The sequence below is a fragment of the Sparus aurata genome, chromosome 22 (genome assembly GCF_900880675.1).
Source record: "Sparus aurata chromosome 22, fSpaAur1.1, whole genome shotgun sequence".
In the NCBI taxonomy this organism is placed as follows: Eukaryota; Metazoa; Chordata; class Actinopteri; order Spariformes; family Sparidae; genus Sparus; species Sparus aurata.
The window spans coordinates 16,925,694-16,944,813 of NC_044208.1; the positions used below are offsets into that span (position 1 = coordinate 16,925,694).

Sequence of the window (19,120 nt, forward strand, 5' to 3'; positions counted from 1 at the left end):
TCAATCTCAAGATTTGTGGACGATCTGCGGCGTGGTTGTCAATGCCTGGGGGGATTAGTCTTTCAACCCCTGCAGGAAAATCATTTAATACAGACATATTACTATCTTCACTAATGGAATTATTTAAGACAAGCTCGATAAATCAAATGCAAAGTGCCAGTATGAGAATTCACTCCGGTCCGGATCTTGGCAAATTGCTGAGGTGTTTACTGTAAGAGGGACCGAGTTGCAAACAAACAAACAAACACAACTCCTTGGCATGAGTTTGGGGGGGGGGGATGTTGGAAGGAACAATGGTGGATGAGAGCGAGGAGACACGGATCCTGTGTGGCTCTGTGGATTTGGCAGGAGTGAAAGCAGTGAGAAGAGCGCTGATACCAGCCAGACTCAAGCTGTGGGCAAATCAAGCGTGAAATCAGGAACAAAGGGATTCACAGGATTGGACGGCATTAGATTCACACTGTCTGAGCCTCGGTGCTGTGTGTGTGTGTGTGTGTGTGTTACACAGCTTAGGATATTGTACTTGTAGTCTTTTTTAATAGCCTCATTGCTGAGGGATTAGCAAGTTTTAAATTAAGGAAGGGTTTGTTCCGGTTTTGTGAAAATGATCATGCTTTTGGTATGATTCTGACTTAAAAAAACAAAAAAAAACAAAATTCCTTTTGAGTGGAGTAACAATCCCATCAAAATTACTCAGTAATAAGTCCAATTCTAGTTTGAAGTTTGTGGGATTTTACTCAATCCGACCGCAGGGTTTTTGTGGTTTTAATACTTTCACTCACGTCCTGGGAACCCTGAGTGCTGCAGATGCATCTGGACAAGAGTCCAACCAATACATACTTATCGTGGCCGATGTAGATACTGATATTAGGGAGTAAAACATTCAGACGTCGATATTTAGGCCAGTAAACATTCTGCAGTAATCTTTATTGTCAAAAATGACGTCATAGCACTTGGAATTTAACAATTATAATTTACACCAAGCTTTTTTTCTGCACTATGTCCTGTAAAAAAAATAAATGAAAACTATACCGAGCCGATATATCTGTCAGGCTCTAATCTGGTCCAATCATCATTTTGCATGGTTAACCAATATTTAAAGTCAATCATCATTTCTCGGGAGGGATGATTTATCGTTAATATCGGACAACAGAAAATAGGTAACAGTGAATTCTTGTTGGGATAAAATTCAGTTTGACTGTGAGATTATAAACTCTGACATCACTAGTGCTTATATTTATATTTCTCCCAAGTGCTCTGATACTGACATATATGTTTGATTTGTCTTGCCACTTAATGTCTGTCTTCCTACAGTGTTGTTCCTGTCGTATCTCTCACCAGATGCAGCACAGCATCAAGCAAAGTCTTCTGATATTCTATATATTTCGTTATTGTCAGGAAATCCCTAACCCTATCCTTATACTAACAAGCATTACCTGCTTAATCAAAGCCTGATATAACTTATTCCTCTGTGCCGTAGACGTACTGATGTCCGGAACATAAGAATGACCGACACTGCTGCACTGGATGTCGTGTTCCTTCATTACAATGAACCTGGGCACTGCAGTTTATTTTCAAGATTATCTAAAATGCCCCGTCCTGCTGCTGTAAATACTCACCAGTGAACCAGATCTTATCTGAAAATGTATAACAACATAACATTTGCTAAAAACTACAGTGCCCAGCAATTTTAGGAGATTATCAAGCACATTTTAAAGATCTAATATGTAACATTTCTGCATTTAAATATCTGAAAATATTGTATTTTTTTTAGTCTTGCAGTTAAATTAGAACAAACATTTACAAGAATGTTTAAATCCAGAGAAATCCTTATTTCATTTTTTTTGTTATCATTAAAAGTAAAGGTGCGTTCTAATTGGCTGCTTGTCGACTTCTAGGAGTCAGAGAGTGAGGAAGTAGTCACCAAATGTAACCTGAATAAAACTGTAAAACATTGTTTCATCTGTTTCCACTTCTGTCTGAGTCAAGACGACAGCGTTTCATCGTGAATGATGGTGGAGGAGGCAACTGCTCCAGTGATCAGACACTATGTTTATCTCTTCAATTGTTTCGAGTGAGAGTTGATCTTTAGTGTAGAAATTACATACTGTGCATTTAAAGACAAAAACATATGCATTTGTTACATGTTTCCAAAAATGTAGGTAGATTCACAACATTTTAGTGTTAAGGCCTTTACTTTTACATTTCTGAACGGTTATTCATTCAAACTGGTGTATTTTTTAAAAGGAAGTCATCAAAAACAAACAGATTATGTTGCAAAGTGCTGTAATTAACAGCCTATTTTCTAAGCGGCATCCCCGGTTCAGGGGCTGCGACACAGAGACCAACCTTATTTCCTCTCCACTTTGCAGAACGACCTCAGTCTCCCGGCTCAGCCAATCAGATCGACCGGTTGACCTCAATATCCTGGTCCACCCGATCAGAACATCTAAATGTGTTCTGTTGCAATGAGGTCTGCTGCAGAGGTGTCACTAAACGCCCCGGTTCAATGATTTTCCCAGGTCACGTGCTGTTTCGCCCTTGGCTCACTCATTTGCGAGTGACTCACCGGCAGACGGGTGCGATTTTTTTGCTGCACAGGAAAACGTTTTGACGCACACGCACTGCGTGTTTGCATGTGTTTTCGAAGGCGAGATATCTAAAGGCTGGAAGGGGAAAAAAGGGAGATTTAAGGAATTAAACAATTATAAGATGTCTGTACACACTCAGAGAGGTCATAAAGCACACACGGACACGAAACATGTTGAAACATTTTCCTCTGCAATGGTCTGAAGCCGCTTCACAAGGATGACTCCTCACTAAGCACCGGGTTGAATTATGGAGGCACGAGTGGGGGGGAACGCTTTAATTGATGTATGAATATGCAATTGTGGCTCAAATCCTGGGCCTGAAATCAATCAAGTAGGCATTTCAGGGGCTATTCTGAGCCTCGCCACCTGCACTGCCATATTCTGCGGCCGTAGGATCCATTTCTCTTTCACTGCAGTCGTGAAACCCAGGGATCTCGCTCCTGTGGCTCATAGTTTACCTCCACGTTGAGCCAGCCGCAGGACACAGCCGGCATCTTTATCTGCTCTAACTGCTAATGCCATATGGTGTAAACAAAGCTGATTCACTCGAGTTTTTATTTGCAGTAGCGTGGTAGTTAAATTAAGCTGCAAATGCTTTTATTTTGTAGCGCTGTGGCTCATTAGGAAGGGCGTTCCTGAGAGTGAGGGAATACTTAACACAACACATCTGTTTGTGTGATTACATCACCCTTTGTTGTGTTCCTGTTTGTTTTTATTCTTATGTCTGCTGTTCTCCACTAGCCTCTTAAACCACTCCTATTTTTTTTATTTATTTATTTTTTTGAAGATGCCATAGTTTTAAAAAGATTGCTCCTGTTAATGTGGATTGGAATAGAATTTTGAATTACTTACACTCAACAATTTTACATCTCATGATACTTCTACTCCACTACATCTCAGGTGCAAATATTGCTTAAATATAGTTATACTAATGATGCCACTACATTTTTGTTTGCAACCTGGCAACCCAAACAATGTTATAATTCCCAAGGTGATTCTGGAGAAGAAATTCAAACTCAGAATTTTAATATTTACAATATTAAGGACATAAAAATACAAACTCAGAAGTATTTTTTTTTTTTTTTTTTGCGTGACTGAATTAACAAGCTGTTAAAATAAGGTCACCAGTGGCAGGGTCCGCTAAATATAAACAAGCTAAAACAGTAAGTAATTGTGTTGTTCTGTGAGGTCAGGTTGTTTGCAGTCCATTTTTCAGTTGTGAAGATGAAAAAAGAGTTTTTATTTAGTTTGTTTAGGCATAAAAACTCAGTCAATTAAGACCTTTCTCTTCTAATTAATGTCTTCCAATCCCCCGAGAACTACATAGTGCAGCTTCAACAGATCTGCAAAGCATTTATACATACCGTACTGTAAAAGGTGCAATTAATAGAGCCTGGAAATGGTTTAGCACACAAAACACATCATCAATTTATACAATATGGTGCCTTATTAGGAATCAAACAACCAATCAGCATATTAAGTAGTTAAAATTTACTTCACCTTGACCAGCTGTATTGTAAAAATGCTTCCTACATAATAATTAATCAATAATGATGCAATATAGACTACAGTGATAGATAATACATATGTTAACTTTTGAGCCTTTTACTGACAATACATACTTTTACTTAAAGGTGCAATAGGTAAGAATTTAAAAGAAGTTTAAAACATGTAACATTGTGTGTTGATGTTATGTCGACGATGTCTATGTATTGTGTTGCAGAAGTTAGCAAACTACACAGCGAGCCCCGTGCCTGAAAACCTCTTTCTCTCTGGGTTCGAAGCTCCTTTGCTAGTGGTGTTAACACCAACACACTCCCCTGGTAGTCTGGCTAGCTGTACAGCTACCTGCGCTAAAGAGCTAACAGTGGCTACAGTCATGAACGTATAAAGAGAATACAGTTAGCAGCAATTAGCAGTCACTCTGGTCATCCCTTACCACTAATTGTTAGCAAGAGTTCGACAGCTGGCCAATTGTTACATATCGCACATTTAATGGAGCATTTTGGCGTTATTGCTACTTTTACTTCAGTAAAAGACCTGAACGCTTCTTGTTCATTTCCCTCTCCAAGGCTTTATATTTGACTATTCCTCTAGGAGTGTGCTCGGGCAGAGTGGATCTTGGGTGGAGGGGTGAGAAGTGTGGGGAGGTGTGTGCAAGTGTGCAATTCTGGGCAGAAGGCCCAGTGTTTGGCCACATTTGTAGCCAACTCTACATGTGAAAGCCTTCGGGGCACATCAGGAAAAAGCCCCAGCGTTTAAAGAGAAAAAAATAACTCCTGCCTCTTGTTATTGAAGTATCTCAGCAATAAACACAAACTCACATACACTCCCTGACACACACACATGCACACACACACCCACCCTTCCTGAACTTCGGTGATGTCAACAGCAGGGAGGTGTAGCAGCTCTACCTCCTTGAGTGACAGCAGCAGTGATATCTGGCAGACCATCACATGGTCGTGTCAGCGGTGACTGATGGAGAGCTCTGCATCGAGGCCCAGACTGTGTCCAGGTCCATCTCAGCTCAGACAGCCAGCAGGCCTGGCTCTCCAGCTACATGTGAATAACTTACATATATTAAAATACATGGCAGAGAAATTGCCTCTGAGCAGAGGTCAGAGCGGCTAAACGTGCAGGTTCAACCGCCCCGAACAGCCGAGACGTGCCGCTGCAAGTGCATTTAAAACGTGACAGCTCGGTAGTCTTACAGGCACTTTGCTGTTAATGACTTGTATGAAGTCTTTGTGCTAGATGTTTCTAATAATGATATTCTGTTTTAAATTTTTGTCAATAAATCCCACGAAAAAGACCAAAACTAACAATACATCGAACAAGGAACTGCAGTCTGTGCATCCAAATCCTGATACAACTAATTTCTCTGTGCCATTTGTTCATCATGGTCAACCTGAACACTGCAGTTTTAAGTCAGTCACAAAATACACTGTCCTGTTGCCATTAATATTGCTATTGCACCAAACGTGTATACATTTGCAACTGAAATAGTCACCAGCAAACAGACTTCGTACTCTTATTCGTGTTAAGTTTGCTAAAGACTACAGTGCCCAGCTGTTTCAGGAGAATATGTGCTTTTTAAATGAAATTATATTTGCAACCCATTTTAAAACTTTTTTTTTTTTTTTTAAATTTTTTTTTACATCATTAGATTGTTGGTTTTGGTCTTTTCATACCATGTGTTAATAAAAATGTACTTTGACACCAGACTTGTAACACTTCATAGTAACCATCTCTCTTTTTTTAAAATGATACATTTATAATTAATTAAAAATGTATGTATAGTTATTGTACTGTTAATAAACAATAGATTTTGCTTATAAATCATTTCTCAAACATTTGTGAGGATTTAGTAAAATTTGTTAGAATATTATAATAGCCGTCTGCACAGTGGGTTTTAACAATTCACAAAGTACATAAACAATAAGAGAGAAATGACTATTACCTGAAAGTAGCTATAATTTTGCATTTTATTAATGATGGTTATTATTAAGTGTTTGCTCTTTTTCTAATTCTAATTTCAGTGTTCAATTATTTTATTTTTAATGATTAATTTAGGATGAAATGCACATAAAAAAACATTGACATTAACTTCTAAAATCTGCTGTAGCCTCTTGACATATTTTTGTTTATATCTATACATCATATCTCATAAAGAGCTAACTGTCTTGTTGTCAGGTTCAGGATGGGCTAAATGTTTGAAATTACTAAAGGGAATGAAAACTAACTAATTAACTTTGTGTTTATAATTTATATGCACGTGTATATTCATATCCTTACATCTCAAAATGCGTTACAGACCTTTCTGGATTGTTCACGATGGATGAACATCCACACAAATCCACGTTTTTCTGAGGCAGCAGCCTTGAGTGTGTTTCGGTTTCACAGATAACATTGAATGACAAGATCAACGGAGACAAAAGTTACTTGTTTGCAACTGTATTCAGATTTAAGAGACTTTTTTTTTTTTCTTTTTAAACCAATGAATAAATAATCTTGTAACTTCTTATCCAAAAGTTCATTGTGTGGTGATATTTACATCATAAATTAAATAAGAAAACAAAAGACATTCAACATACTTTTTTTTTTTTTCTTTTTTAGATAAGTTTGTATCAGTTCTTTTTAACTCTTTCGGCTGTCATGACAAAACGAAACAAAAAACAAATGGTTTCCTTTGAGAACAATTGCATGTGCAGCAGGATTTTAAAAGCATAGTCTATTATGCTAACAAGTTGGGGTAGCGGTCAGGTGAGGTAAAAACAGGAAAAATGATACTCTGATATGTAAACAATATCGCTTTTAGCCACAACTGTAAGTTGATACATACAATGCCTATATTTAGATAGCGTGGGGAGATTACAAATGTGTTGGTTTCGTAATCTCACTTTGCACCTGGAGTGAGGGCATTTCACATACAATTAAAACAGTTTCAAGTTGACCTGCGTATTTTACACCTTTACATATCAGAAGCATTTTTTTCTTTCTGTTTTTTCCACTTCATTATTATTTTTTTTTTTTTTCTAATGTCGGTGTAATCAGAACACCACAACTATAACCTTTTGTGACCAGAAAAAAGATTCTGCTTGGACAGAAAGAAAATGACACGTACAGTAAAACAGCCCACTGACAAATAAATACCAGGAAACATCGACATCTAACGAGAGGGAAACGCTCGTCTTTCCCACGTTGCGCCTCATGTGTCAAACATTATGCTCTGTGTCGTGGAGTTTCTTCAGGTGAAGGGGCAATGGAACAACACGTTTTCTGACTGCCTTTGGAAATCGTGTCCAGAAAAGATTAACTCGCGTGGCCAATGGTGTGTGAGACGTTTGGAACAGAAACGATAGCTTGATGTTTAACCAGACTCGGGACTAATGTCGTCTTTGCAGGGAGGGAAAATTCAGTTCACCACCTTTAAAATAACACCATGCCCCTATGTAATGGAGCAAACCTCCGCCCTGTGGAGTGGCATACTGAAGGTAAGCTCTCCAACACTCGTTCATATCATCCCTGGATGATAGAGAAGAGAGAATGGTTTGATACAACAGCTTACAAACACAATTGCGCTGAGTTAGCCCCCGAGGCTAACCAACCCAGTGCAGGTACCTTTTATTCTTTTTTTTTTTTTTTTTTTGTCCAGCCGTTTGTTTCAAGCACCCGGTCAGTGTCTGCATGTGCACAAAACACCACCTTACTGTAACGTCCTCTTCTCGAGAACAAGACCTATCTGCACCAGATATCGTCAGCTCCCGTTGGTTATGATGACTGAGGTGGCCTTGTGTCCCTGCATCTGCTCGGCCTGCATCCTCACATGGGATGCCACGTCGTACTGGACTCCTCCGCAGGCCAGGCCCGAGTAACTCCGCAGGTTCTCCGGGTCGTACAGGTGCTCCAGGGAGTACCCAGTCAAAGCATAGGCCGCTTGCCTGTCCAGTGGCTGCCTCTCCTGGGCTGGATAGATCAGCGGGCTGCCTTGGGGCTGTGGAGGGTGGGGGGACAGGTCCGTCTGCATGTAGTCTTTGGTGAGGGAGAGGCCCGACCTGGGGATCCCATCTGAGCTGGGGCTGCTGAGACGAGACAGAGATGCCGGGCTGGTCGTGTTCTCGTCATTGTCGTGCGGGCCGAGCACTTTGACGGCGTCCCGGTGATGGAGGCGGTCAGAGGAGAGGTCGATGTTGGGGGCCCCGGGGCCGCGGCACACCACGCTGGGCATGGTGATCTGGGAGTGGTGGGGTAGTGAGGAGCTGAAGCAGGGGCTGTGAGCCTTGGCGAGTCCGGACACCTCCAGCGGCGCCTTGTGTTGCTGCAGACGGCTCTCTTCCTCTTTGATCATCTGCTGTGTGGCTCGGATCAGCGTCTCCATCTTGCTGGGCTCTCGAGGGGTTGCCCGAAAGTGGTCGCCATGGTAACGCTCACCTGAATCACTGGTGGACCCGCCTCCATCAGGTGAACTCACTACACTGTCTTCGTCCCAGTGACCCCGACCTGTAAGGAGAGTTCAATGGTCACATTTCATAACAATGGAATCAATGAATTACATTTTGTTAATAAGTAACATGATCTGTATCCTCTTTCTCTTCTCATGTATTTCAAGTGCCAGTTCCTAAAGGCATGAGTTGCCTGTGTAGCTTAAAAACTGTGAAATCCTGCTTTAAACACACATAGACTCATGGTCGGTTAGATTGGATGTCTTGGCAGAAGCACAGTGGGGGTTGTTTCCCTGTTTGAGGACGTGAAATGTGAAATAACTTGGCTTTCAATTGCAGGCAATTTTTGAACAGATGGTAGCAATCGGCACACTGGCAAGAGATGGCGTAAACAACTTAGCATGTCCCATAATAACATTTGGAAAACAGCTACCAGGAGAAGCTAGGCCAGAGCTATTTTCAGAGACAGATGGTTGTGGTCTCAACCCTAACACCTCACCGTGAATGGCTCCGTGGTAGGAAGTGATTTCGTAGCCCTCGCTGTTCTCCACGGACGATTTCGGCAGCGATAGCACAGAGCGGGTGGCGTCCCACCACACCTCTCTCCCCGACTGGGGGGTTCCTAGAAAGTACCGGCCGCTCTGGCATCGCACGCGGTCACAGGTGGTGGTGTGAGGATGTGTTTGTGCATGGGCAAGATCGTCTTCTGATAAACCCAACCCGTAGCACAGGGAGCCTGAGTCTGGATACAGTCTGTAGGCACACGATGCCTCCGCGGCCTCGCCGGGATCCAGCAGCTGAGGAGACGCAGAGTCTGTCAGCGGACTTCCTCCCCATTGGCTGTCTTGGTCTGACTCTGAACGCTCTGGATTGAACGCTGAAAACTGACAGAAACAAGACAATCACAGTTTTGAGAACATCTGTCCAACGATTACGCCTGCTGTTGTCGCCTTTCTTGATTTAGCTCGTCAAACAGGCTGTTTATTACCTGTGGGTAGGGTGACACTCTGGCTTTGGCCTTCGCCTGTGTCAGACGTGACTTGGTGCTCTTCCTGTCTTCACTGTGGCTGTCGGCGTAGGGGAAGGCTGGCTTGGTGGGGCTCATTTGGTCCAAGGACAGCTGCATTCCCTTATACTCAGTATCCCTGTTGACATAAAGATGAAATTAAAGTTTTACCCCATACTTATCCAGGTTACGACTTTTTAGCCACGTTAGCATTTTAGGAATCAGTCCCCCATTTTGGTCCAGATTGAATTATCTCAACAAGTTAGAATGGATTACCCTGACTTTTCTTCTACTACCATTAGGTTGACCAAGGCTTTATTTTTTTTATTTATGTTGTTTATTTCGGGCATGTCAATTCATAAACATCACATTTCATCATTCTTCAAATAATACAATACACATGGCCGAAAGGGAAAAGCGGGAGAAGCCAAAGCTTATCAAGTCCCACCCCCATGCTTTATTGAGTGAAATGTACAAACTTTGGTGATATTCTGACTCTTTACCTCCCCTGGAAAGTCAAAAGTCTTGATACGTCTAAATAAAAAAATAAAAATAATACATCTGCTTTGTTTCTGACCAAAAACCTGCAAAACCAACACAATTCTCATCATCATCAGCTGCACTTTGTGGTAACAGCTAATTAGCAAATGTCAGCATGCTAACTTGATAAACAAATACTACCTTTACGCCAAAATTAGCGTGAATATACAGGCTTTTAAACCCTGGTGAACCTGCTCATCAAGTTCGTCATCGCAAATGCACCGGCAAATGAGAGAGCAGTAAACACTTGTTTGGGAAAAGTCTAAATCAGTAACATTTTGAACTAGACACATTGTTTTTCTGGGGTTGACGACGAAAGCTGGTGAGAAGTGAGACATCTTGCTTCTTTCTCAGAGTTGCACATAATTGGTCCCGATCAGGCAGCTGGCAGGGACACGGAGGGCGCTATAACAAGGTGACAGCTTTTTGGTGTATTTTACTTCTAGCTTTCTATCAAACTCAGACAATGTTCGAGCACTGCTTGAAAAGAGACTGATGAAAAAGTAACAAGCAAGCGTACGTAACTTCAACACACGTCCTAGCATCGTGTGAAATTAGCATGTCCGATCGACAGTTGCTGATAAACCCCTGTAAATAATGCAGAGTCGTTTTTTTGAGCAGTGTGAAAGACGATACAAGATCTTGATGAAAAACATGAGTTGCTAAGCGTCGGAGCGTTATCACTGCCATTGTTAACGTCAGACAGCTGACATTAGCACAACCTCACATGGCTAGTCGCAACCCTGCAGTATGAATCTTGATTTGGTTTTGGTTACTTTTTATTGTAATGAACCGTCTGCTGCGGGCCGCTGGGCAGCTCCACTCTGGTGTTGATGGTTGAGTGCCTTGCTAAAGGGCAATCTGAATTGTTGTTTTTCCCTTCCTGGGCTTCTGAAACCTTGAAGCTATCATTCCCCAAACAATCCGGGCAACCTCCTTTCTCCCTCATACCGTCTCGGTGTCGATGTTGCACCAGGTGACATAATCAGTAATTAGTCTGCTGCAGACGTCTTGGCCAATATTGAATATAGATATCTGCACAGACTTACTGTATTTTACAAACACACTCGTAATGCCATGAATGATGTGAGGTCTATGAGAAGTGAAAACAACATTTAAGATAAGTCCGAGAGATTAAGCCACGCAGCTTCTGAGAAAAACAACAGACACCGTGAAGAAAGTTAATCATTCTTTTTCCGGCGTACAATCTTTGCCAGAGCCCTGCAGGATGACAGCGTAACCGTGCACGCGCAGACATGCATCTCTGCACTGATCGTCCTCTTCGTGCATCCTATAAAACAATCATTTTCCTGAGTAAAGCACATGTCTTTTTACTTTTTAAACATGCGTGCAGCCGGTGCACCTTCTCCGACATTTTAACCCACTGTCCTGTGGCTGAACTCCGTCCAAGTGTCACTATCGAGGGAGTGAAAAGGCTCCTGTGTCAAGTGTTCAGCAAACACGAGCCTATTCTTAACTTATCACATCAACAGTATGTAATAGCAGCTGCCTGGCATTTTAAACCCTGTGGCCCATCCCTGACCCTGCGCAGCCAGCCTCTTTAATATGACTCTAAATATGACCCGTTCTTTATGTACAGCACCTTAGGGGAAAGGCTGTGTTTGGATAGCCAGTACACAGTGCGAGTGCTATTTGCTCTTGCAGGTATAGTTGCGGTGGCTGGTTCTGCATCCTATCTGTACCCTGGCTGACTTATGTCTGAGCCAATAATGCTGGGCCTTTGTGCAAACTCAGCTGTGTTAGCCGAATTCCACCTCAGGGTCAATGTCAGAGCACCTTGTGTCTGAAATGCGCCACCAGCCAACCTCCAACCATGATTTATTAATGGATTTGTGTTGGGTTTAAACACTGGTCGGAGCAAGGTGATTGAATTGCTGTTTATTTCTTTAGTGTTATTTTATTTTATTTTTTTTGTGCTCATGCCAAGTGTTCGCTGCTTTTTCTCTTCCCCCCCCCCCCCGGATACTTCTGCGTAGGAGCTAATTATGCGTTTGGAGATTCGCTGTCATTTTAATGTAGTTGCTTGGTTTTTTCCTTGCTGCATCGGAGGGATCGATCGCTGGAGTGCAGCCACAGGCATGCACGCACGTACGGAGACTCACACAGGCACACGCGGAAGGACACACACAAACAGATAAAGCGACGTGTGGATCAGCCGAACCTAACGAGGAAAAAATCCAACATGTGCTACAGCTATGAGATAGATATTGATTCCTAGTTCACCGTTTGATCGATTTTGCCTTCCTTAGGCTGCCGATCGATGGTGACAGTAGAGGTTTTTTGATGGGGTTGAACCCTGGTGTTTGTCTTGCCGTCTCAGAGGGGCCTCAGTGTGCTTTGTGCTCTCATAACACACAACTGCCTGAGCCCCGCAGCCGCAGTGTTTGGCGGATTTGTACAGAGAGGCTACAGAGGGATAAAGAGGAGGATTTCTCCGAGAGACAAAGAGCCATCGTATCATAGACTGAGCTTCGAGCACGGATCACGAGAGTGTACGATATGATTTTACTTAATCTGGTTAAATATTCAGCGCTGCTCCCTCTGCAAACACCATTACAAATGCAGCTGCTTTTAGCCCTTTAAAAACCTTGTGTTACTTTGTTTATGTAGCCGTCTTTTTAGGGATTTCGGTCCAGAATGCAATCAGTGTAACAACTTAATATCTGAAAATGGATGATTCATAATTACAAATGAAAGATTCCAACCAATTTATATGCATGAGTGACGCCTTTTCCATTAACAAACGTCTCGACGACGTAATATAACTTTTAGTCTTAAATCTGTTTCTCTTGAGGAACGTTTCTCTCTGATTTTCTTTTTAGGATTTGGTTGTCTAGTGAGACTCACGTGAGGACGTAATTGACGCTGACTATGCAGTGAGGTCTTGACGACCGGCTGTTGTGGACGATCGTGGCGTAGCTCTGGACCCAGACCCAGCCGCCGTGCTTTGCCAGGAAACGATAATACTTAGTGGTGACTTGGCCTTTTACCAGCACTGGAAAAGATAAAAAAAAAAAAAAAAAAGAGTCAGACAGAAGACAGAGCAAAATCATTAACAACATGCGTGTTTGTGTGTGTGCGACATGTGTGATTATCTGCACGTGGCGGCTGCAGCAGGTTGCCTCTGCAGTTACTGTCTGACAAAGGCAGGTCAGAGAGCCTGTTGTTAGAGCATAATAGAGTGCAGGCTTGTGACTCACAGAGGTGGTGCGCACAGCGGAGGTGGAAGATGTCACAGCTGTGGACGTGATGGTACAAGGTTTTCTCTATCAGGTCCTGGGGTTCGTAGCCTGTCAGCTCGGCCACCCTGGAGAGGAATTAACAAATTGTGTCGGGGATATGCAGAATAATGCGGGGATAATTCACTGCTCGTGTTTTAAACGGTAACAATTTTAGCTCCAGTAGTTCTCCTCTGATACCTGGAGTCCAGGAAGATGAGCTTCATGTCCAGGCTGGCTCTGAACATGAACATGTTGCTGTGCAGTTTGATCTCGGTCACGGCGCTGGGTGGCAGAGAGTGACCCACAGCCACCAAGCCCACGTTCTGGTAGCAGCCCTCGAAGGGGGACATGTCCAAACTGTACTGACGGATCTTCAGGTAGCCGCTGCAGTGGATCACCTGTGGTGGAGACAGGCAGACAGAGAGAAATAAAAACAAGTCTAGTTGATTGATTAACATGTGAGAAGCATACTGCATGATGTATATGCTGACCGGAGAAATAGGTAAGGGTATAGATTTTTTTCCCAGCCTATATTATTTGTTTGTAGATAAAAAATATATATATTTTTTAAATACACTATAAAAAAAATGACATTTAAAAAATTAGTTTAAAGAAACAATTCATTCAAAGTGTTTCCTGTTCCTGTAAGTGAAAATATGAGAAAATGTGAAAATTCCCCAAATCTCACTGAAATATGTCTATCTCTGTGATTTTATCTCATATTAAGTGCAATGAAATATTAAAGGGGCAGTGTGTAGTTTGGAAACAGAAAGTTAAGCTCTAATATTTACAGTATGAATTAGGTAATAATACAAACTCAAAAATGTATTTTTTCCTGGACTGAACAAACAAGCTGCTCTCAGAGGAAAATAATGTCCCCAGGACACTGTCTGAAGCTGGAAAGGTGGCAGGGTCCGCAACATGTAAACAAAGTAAAACAGTAAGAAATTGTGTTGTCCTTTAAGATCAGTGTGTGTGTGTGTGTGTGTGTGTGCATGTGTGTCGGTGTGTGTGTGTGCGTGTTTGTGTAAAAAATCATTAATTGAAGATCTTTTCTTCCCCAAAACTACAGAATGCACCTTTAAACAAAACAAATATCTAGGATATAAGATTTTGACTTTTTTTAAGTTTAGCCATTTGACAAATGGAATGCCAAATGTTTCTCCATTAATTACTTTATTGCAATTAATTATTTTGCTAATGAATAAATAGTTGCCCACCTTGTATCCGCCGCTGGTGAGGCCTGCGTTCCTTTTTGCCAGCACACATTTCATCCGCAAGAAGAAAGAGCGCTCCATTTCATATTCTGCAGGAAGAAGAACATTTTTCAAAATAAGAGTTTACTAAAAAAACAAAAAAACAATCTCATTGGAGAAAATAATAATAATAATAATAATAATAATAATAATAATAACAACAACAATAATAATAATATGTATATTATATTAATAACGTTACAAAATAAATTATTTGTGTGACATAAAAATAAATAAATAGTCGATCTTTGACGATCCATAGGAACAAGGTGACGCGCTTCTATCCGATGTATGCATCCGCTGCATTTATGATAAACCACATGCTGACAGTAGGCACAGGAAGCTGTAATTGAATTGCAAATGGACGGTGTGTATTCGTGTAAGGATGTATTTCATGCATTTATTTATTTTACCTTGGACGAAATGTGAGTGATAGGGCTGGTGTGGCGTCAGGACGGCTGTCATCTCGTCGTGGTCGGCGGGATGGACGTACTCATAAATACTGTTCCCAGTCAACTCTACCTGTTGAGAATAACTCAGGTAATTAACAGCGAAGGACGGCGGGGTTTTTTTCATCCAATCTTTGCATTAAATTATCTTTACAGCGTGAGAAATATAAGAACAATTAAAATGGCGGACCTGAGACAGTCCCAAATGGACCGACGCTGTCTCTGAGATGTACATGATCTTCCCGTCAGGAGCCACGACGAAGATGAATCCGTCCAACGTCTGCGAAGAAAACGACAGGGCCACAGTTACCTCAAAACAAGTCTATAATAATAATAATAATAATAATAATAATGATAATAATAATAATAATGATTAATCTACCTGCAGCAGATGAGCTCCCAGCTCTCGTCCAACATTGTCCAGAGACCTTGTTCGACTTGCATGACCCCAAGCTTCACCCAAACCTGCACAGAGGGAAGCAACGTGAGTGTGTGACGACATAATTAAAGCGTGTCTTACATTAAAAAAGATACCATAACTGTAAAACAATTGTTGTTACTGTAAGCCTACAGTGAGAGAGGTATGGCTCTCTGTAGCACACGCACACACACACACACACACACACTTAGAGCCAGAGGCGTGTCTGTTAAAAAGGCCCATTTAGTGTTAAAGCGTCCACAGTGTCCTCTGCTGCTGTTTACAAGTCGCCTCTTCAGCACATCACTTCAGCCTGGAGGGAGGACATAAATCACACATCTGGATTAAATTTTAATTATTGGTGACGCCACAGGAGTTATTATTATGATTATTATGTATTTTTTATTTTATTTTGTTCGCACATTTCCGGTCCAATACGTCCCTCCAGCTCGGGCCCCACTGGCTGTTTTTTGTTTTTTTTTCCCCTCCGGTGTAAGTGGAACAAAGCGAGGAACCAGCGCTGCTCATTGAAATTCATTCGGTTTCATCAGAAATCTCGTGGAGCTCGGGTATCATCAATAAATTAGGTGTCCGTCTCCCCCGCTGCAAAAAATGAAAATGAAAACAAGTCTCCGCTGTCGGACGCGTCGCTTAATATCAAACCCAGCAGATAAGAGGATGCAGAGAGAAAGGGAGCTGGGATAAAAAATAAATAAAGTAGGCTATACTTTCTGGTAAATAAAAACAAGGCTGCTAATGTATTTTATTCTATAGTCTATACTTTTATGTTATGGCAGAGAACACAACTGGGGTTTTGTGAATCCGGTTTGGCGTCATTAATTGCGTTTTTTCCCGACAGGCTGTGTGTGAGTGTGAGTGTGTGTCCTCCTGCTCTCGTGGCTCCAGGTGATTAGAAACAAGCGCAGGGCCCTTTCTTTTCTTTCTTTCTTTTTTTTTTTTTTTCATATAAACATAATTGGGACGTCTTGCTCTCAGTCACGCAGTCGGAGGGAGCCTGCGGAGAGAAGCTGCGCGGTAAAAGCTGGTGGCGAGACCGTCTCCTCTGGACGCACGGAATTAAAAGCGATCATAATCCATCTGTGAAGACTCCCTGCAAGATCGATGCACAAAAACGACTGTAATGCTCCTTTAATATTTCGATTATTATTATTATTATTATTATTATTATTATTATTATTATTATTATTATTATTTTATTTTTTTAAATCCTCAGTAACAGCACAGGATTGTTTACAGGACCAACAGGTTTACAGGTCTTATATTATTGGTCAAAATTTATAAAAAGCTAAAAAAAAAAAAAAGCACGAGCAATATTAATAAATGGTATATTTAAACATGGTTATTTAACTGTTGACAAACAATACAACGCTTTATAAACCATCTATTATGTAAGTGTCAAGGCTTATAAACATCAGCTGCCTCCAAGTAATGTTTATAAATAAATTACATATTAGTATGTGTTGCATTCTAAACATAAATATGAAAAACTATTGCTTAATACGTGTATTTTAGTGCACTAACTATTACATTTCTATAAACTAGAGCTCAATTCAGAATAGATTTACTATTTATTAATGATGCTGTTGCCTTACTGTGTTATAACGCCATAATATTCCTCGTGTATTTTATTTAAACTACGGCTCATTTTATCCCCCTTTCTTTTATTTTTCTATTTGTTTACTACAAAATAAAGCTACGGGTTGTCTTGTTATTGTGAGACTCTGTGACCTTGACGTCATGCAAATACTAAACCCTAAAAAACAAAAATTATAATTTTTGGTGTGAGAGAGAAAATTTATATATATGGATAATTTGAGCTCCAGTGCAGGAGACAGACTGGCAGCGCTGTGTCGTCGCTCACCCTGAGGGAAAACGATTCTCATCTTCAGGTAGCTGGTGGTCAGCCGTATGATGGACGCTTTGTCCAGCTGGGACGTGATGGCCGACGGTAAAGGCAACATTTTGGCCAGCTCGTAAAATTCACTGTTCTCCTTTTCCCGTCTAGTCCTTGCGGCCGTTTTGGATTTCTCCTTCATGTCGGCGCCGGTTCAGTTCTCTGCGTCCTTTCCTGGTCCGAGACGGGGCTCATTCAAATCAGCGCAGCTGGACCGACTCCTCTCCGCCCTGCCTCCTTTTCATTGCAGATATTTACCAACTTTAAAAAATTAAAAATTAAAATAAAAAAAGGGAAAAAATCTGGAGTTTTAACGCAAACACTCGAATCCAAGTAAGAGAAAATATCCCCGGTACTCCTCCTGAGAGACACTTCAGCTGGTTGTAGTCACACCTCCGCGATGCTGCTGCCGCGAGATTTCATCCATGACCTGCGAGACACAGAAAGAAAAGAAGAAGAAGAAAGAAAAACAAAAACATTACAGCCATATCCATTACATTTTCCATCTGCAGAGGCCTCGCGCCAAAACCGGACGTGATGTAACCATCTGTTATTGTTATATTTATGATGAAGTCATGATGCGGGCCTGCTCTCTGTGTGTGTGTGTGTATGCGTGTGTGAGAGATGGGAAAACAATTAACACGTCAACCAAGAGTGTAATTACTTAAAGATTACATAAAACCAGGACAACAATTACCAGAAAGGAAAAAATAGAAATTCAACAAGATGACAATAATTACAGCAGCACAGAACACCCCTTCGTCATTTAGTGTCATGAATATATTAAAAACATGTGCTGAATAACTCAAATATAACCAGAATATTGCAAAAATATGTAATAATAATACTAATAATAAAAACAATATTGCTAAAAAATGCTCACACTGTTTTAAATGTATTTGTACTTTTATAAAACACAATATTGGTTTGAAAAAAATAAAATATAAAAAAAACACAAGACGTGTCCACGTGAAGTCATTCCAGCCTTTATAACTCATCCTAACACAAGTCGAGCTTCCGCCAAAGATGTTAAATAATCATGTGTGTTGCCGTTTTTGTTGTTGTTGTTGCTCGGAGTGATAAAAGGAGGAGGATGAGTCGTCTTCGGACGCGACACGCTGCTGATGACCGGCGCTGAGGAAATGTCACCTGATCCGACACCGATCCCTCAAACTGTGACATGATCTCACCTCTCTGACAGATTTGTATCACTTGTTTTAAAGACGTTTAAAAATAATAATCATAATAAAAGATAAGATTAACATCCAGCTGAAGTTGACGGATTGGTTCAGGCAGATATATTCGCAGTGTTTTCCTACCCGCGCTGCATTTCCCCCGCATCCGAATCGATCCCGTGGCCTCGCCGGGGCCAGCCTGCTGGGAATTTCACCTGTCCTGAACCGGGTTCACCAGTCGTCCCAGTTTAAGTTCGGTCGCGGGGCTCCTCCTGGATTTTCCACCTGGAAAGGCGATCGGGCCGTGCGCTGCATACACCTCTCCAAATTATAAGGACGCGCAACGAGTGGCATTCGTGCCCAACAAGCCTCCTCTCCTCAACTATCTCAACGTCCCTCTCCGGAGCCGCTCGGGGGTTCCCGCCCACCGTGTGCCTGCACCGCTCCGATTGGACGGGAGCGCCGTAAGCCTCGCAGCGATTGGGCGCTAGGCGTGGGCGTCGACCTGTGTTGGGGAAGGTATGCGCGGCACTTTGGCCGTGCCCGAAAAGTGAGCTTAGATGTGATCTTGTTGTGTTTTTGTCAT

General features: G+C 41.7%; 1 protein-coding gene across 1 annotated transcript; it reads right to left on the minus strand.

Annotated features, from left to right (window-relative positions):
• Window positions 1-7,049: 7,049 nt before the first annotated feature.
• Window positions 7,050-18,906, minus strand: LOC115573645 (single-minded homolog 1-like). The gene is made up of 12 exons (XM_030404525.1): window positions 18,679-18,906; window positions 17,327-17,789; window positions 15,409-15,491; window positions 15,217-15,306; window positions 14,991-15,099; window positions 14,542-14,627; window positions 13,520-13,719; window positions 13,301-13,407; window positions 12,948-13,095; window positions 9,522-9,678; window positions 9,033-9,417; window positions 7,050-8,591 (listed from the first exon to the last, which is right to left on the minus strand). Exons 2-12 carry the CDS (start codon window positions 17,499-17,501, stop codon window positions 7,849-7,851), a joined length of 2,283 nt encoding a protein of 760 aa, XP_030260385.1. The 5' UTR covers window positions 17,502-17,789; window positions 18,679-18,906; the 3' UTR covers window positions 7,050-7,848.
• Window positions 18,907-19,120: the final 214 nt, after the last annotated feature.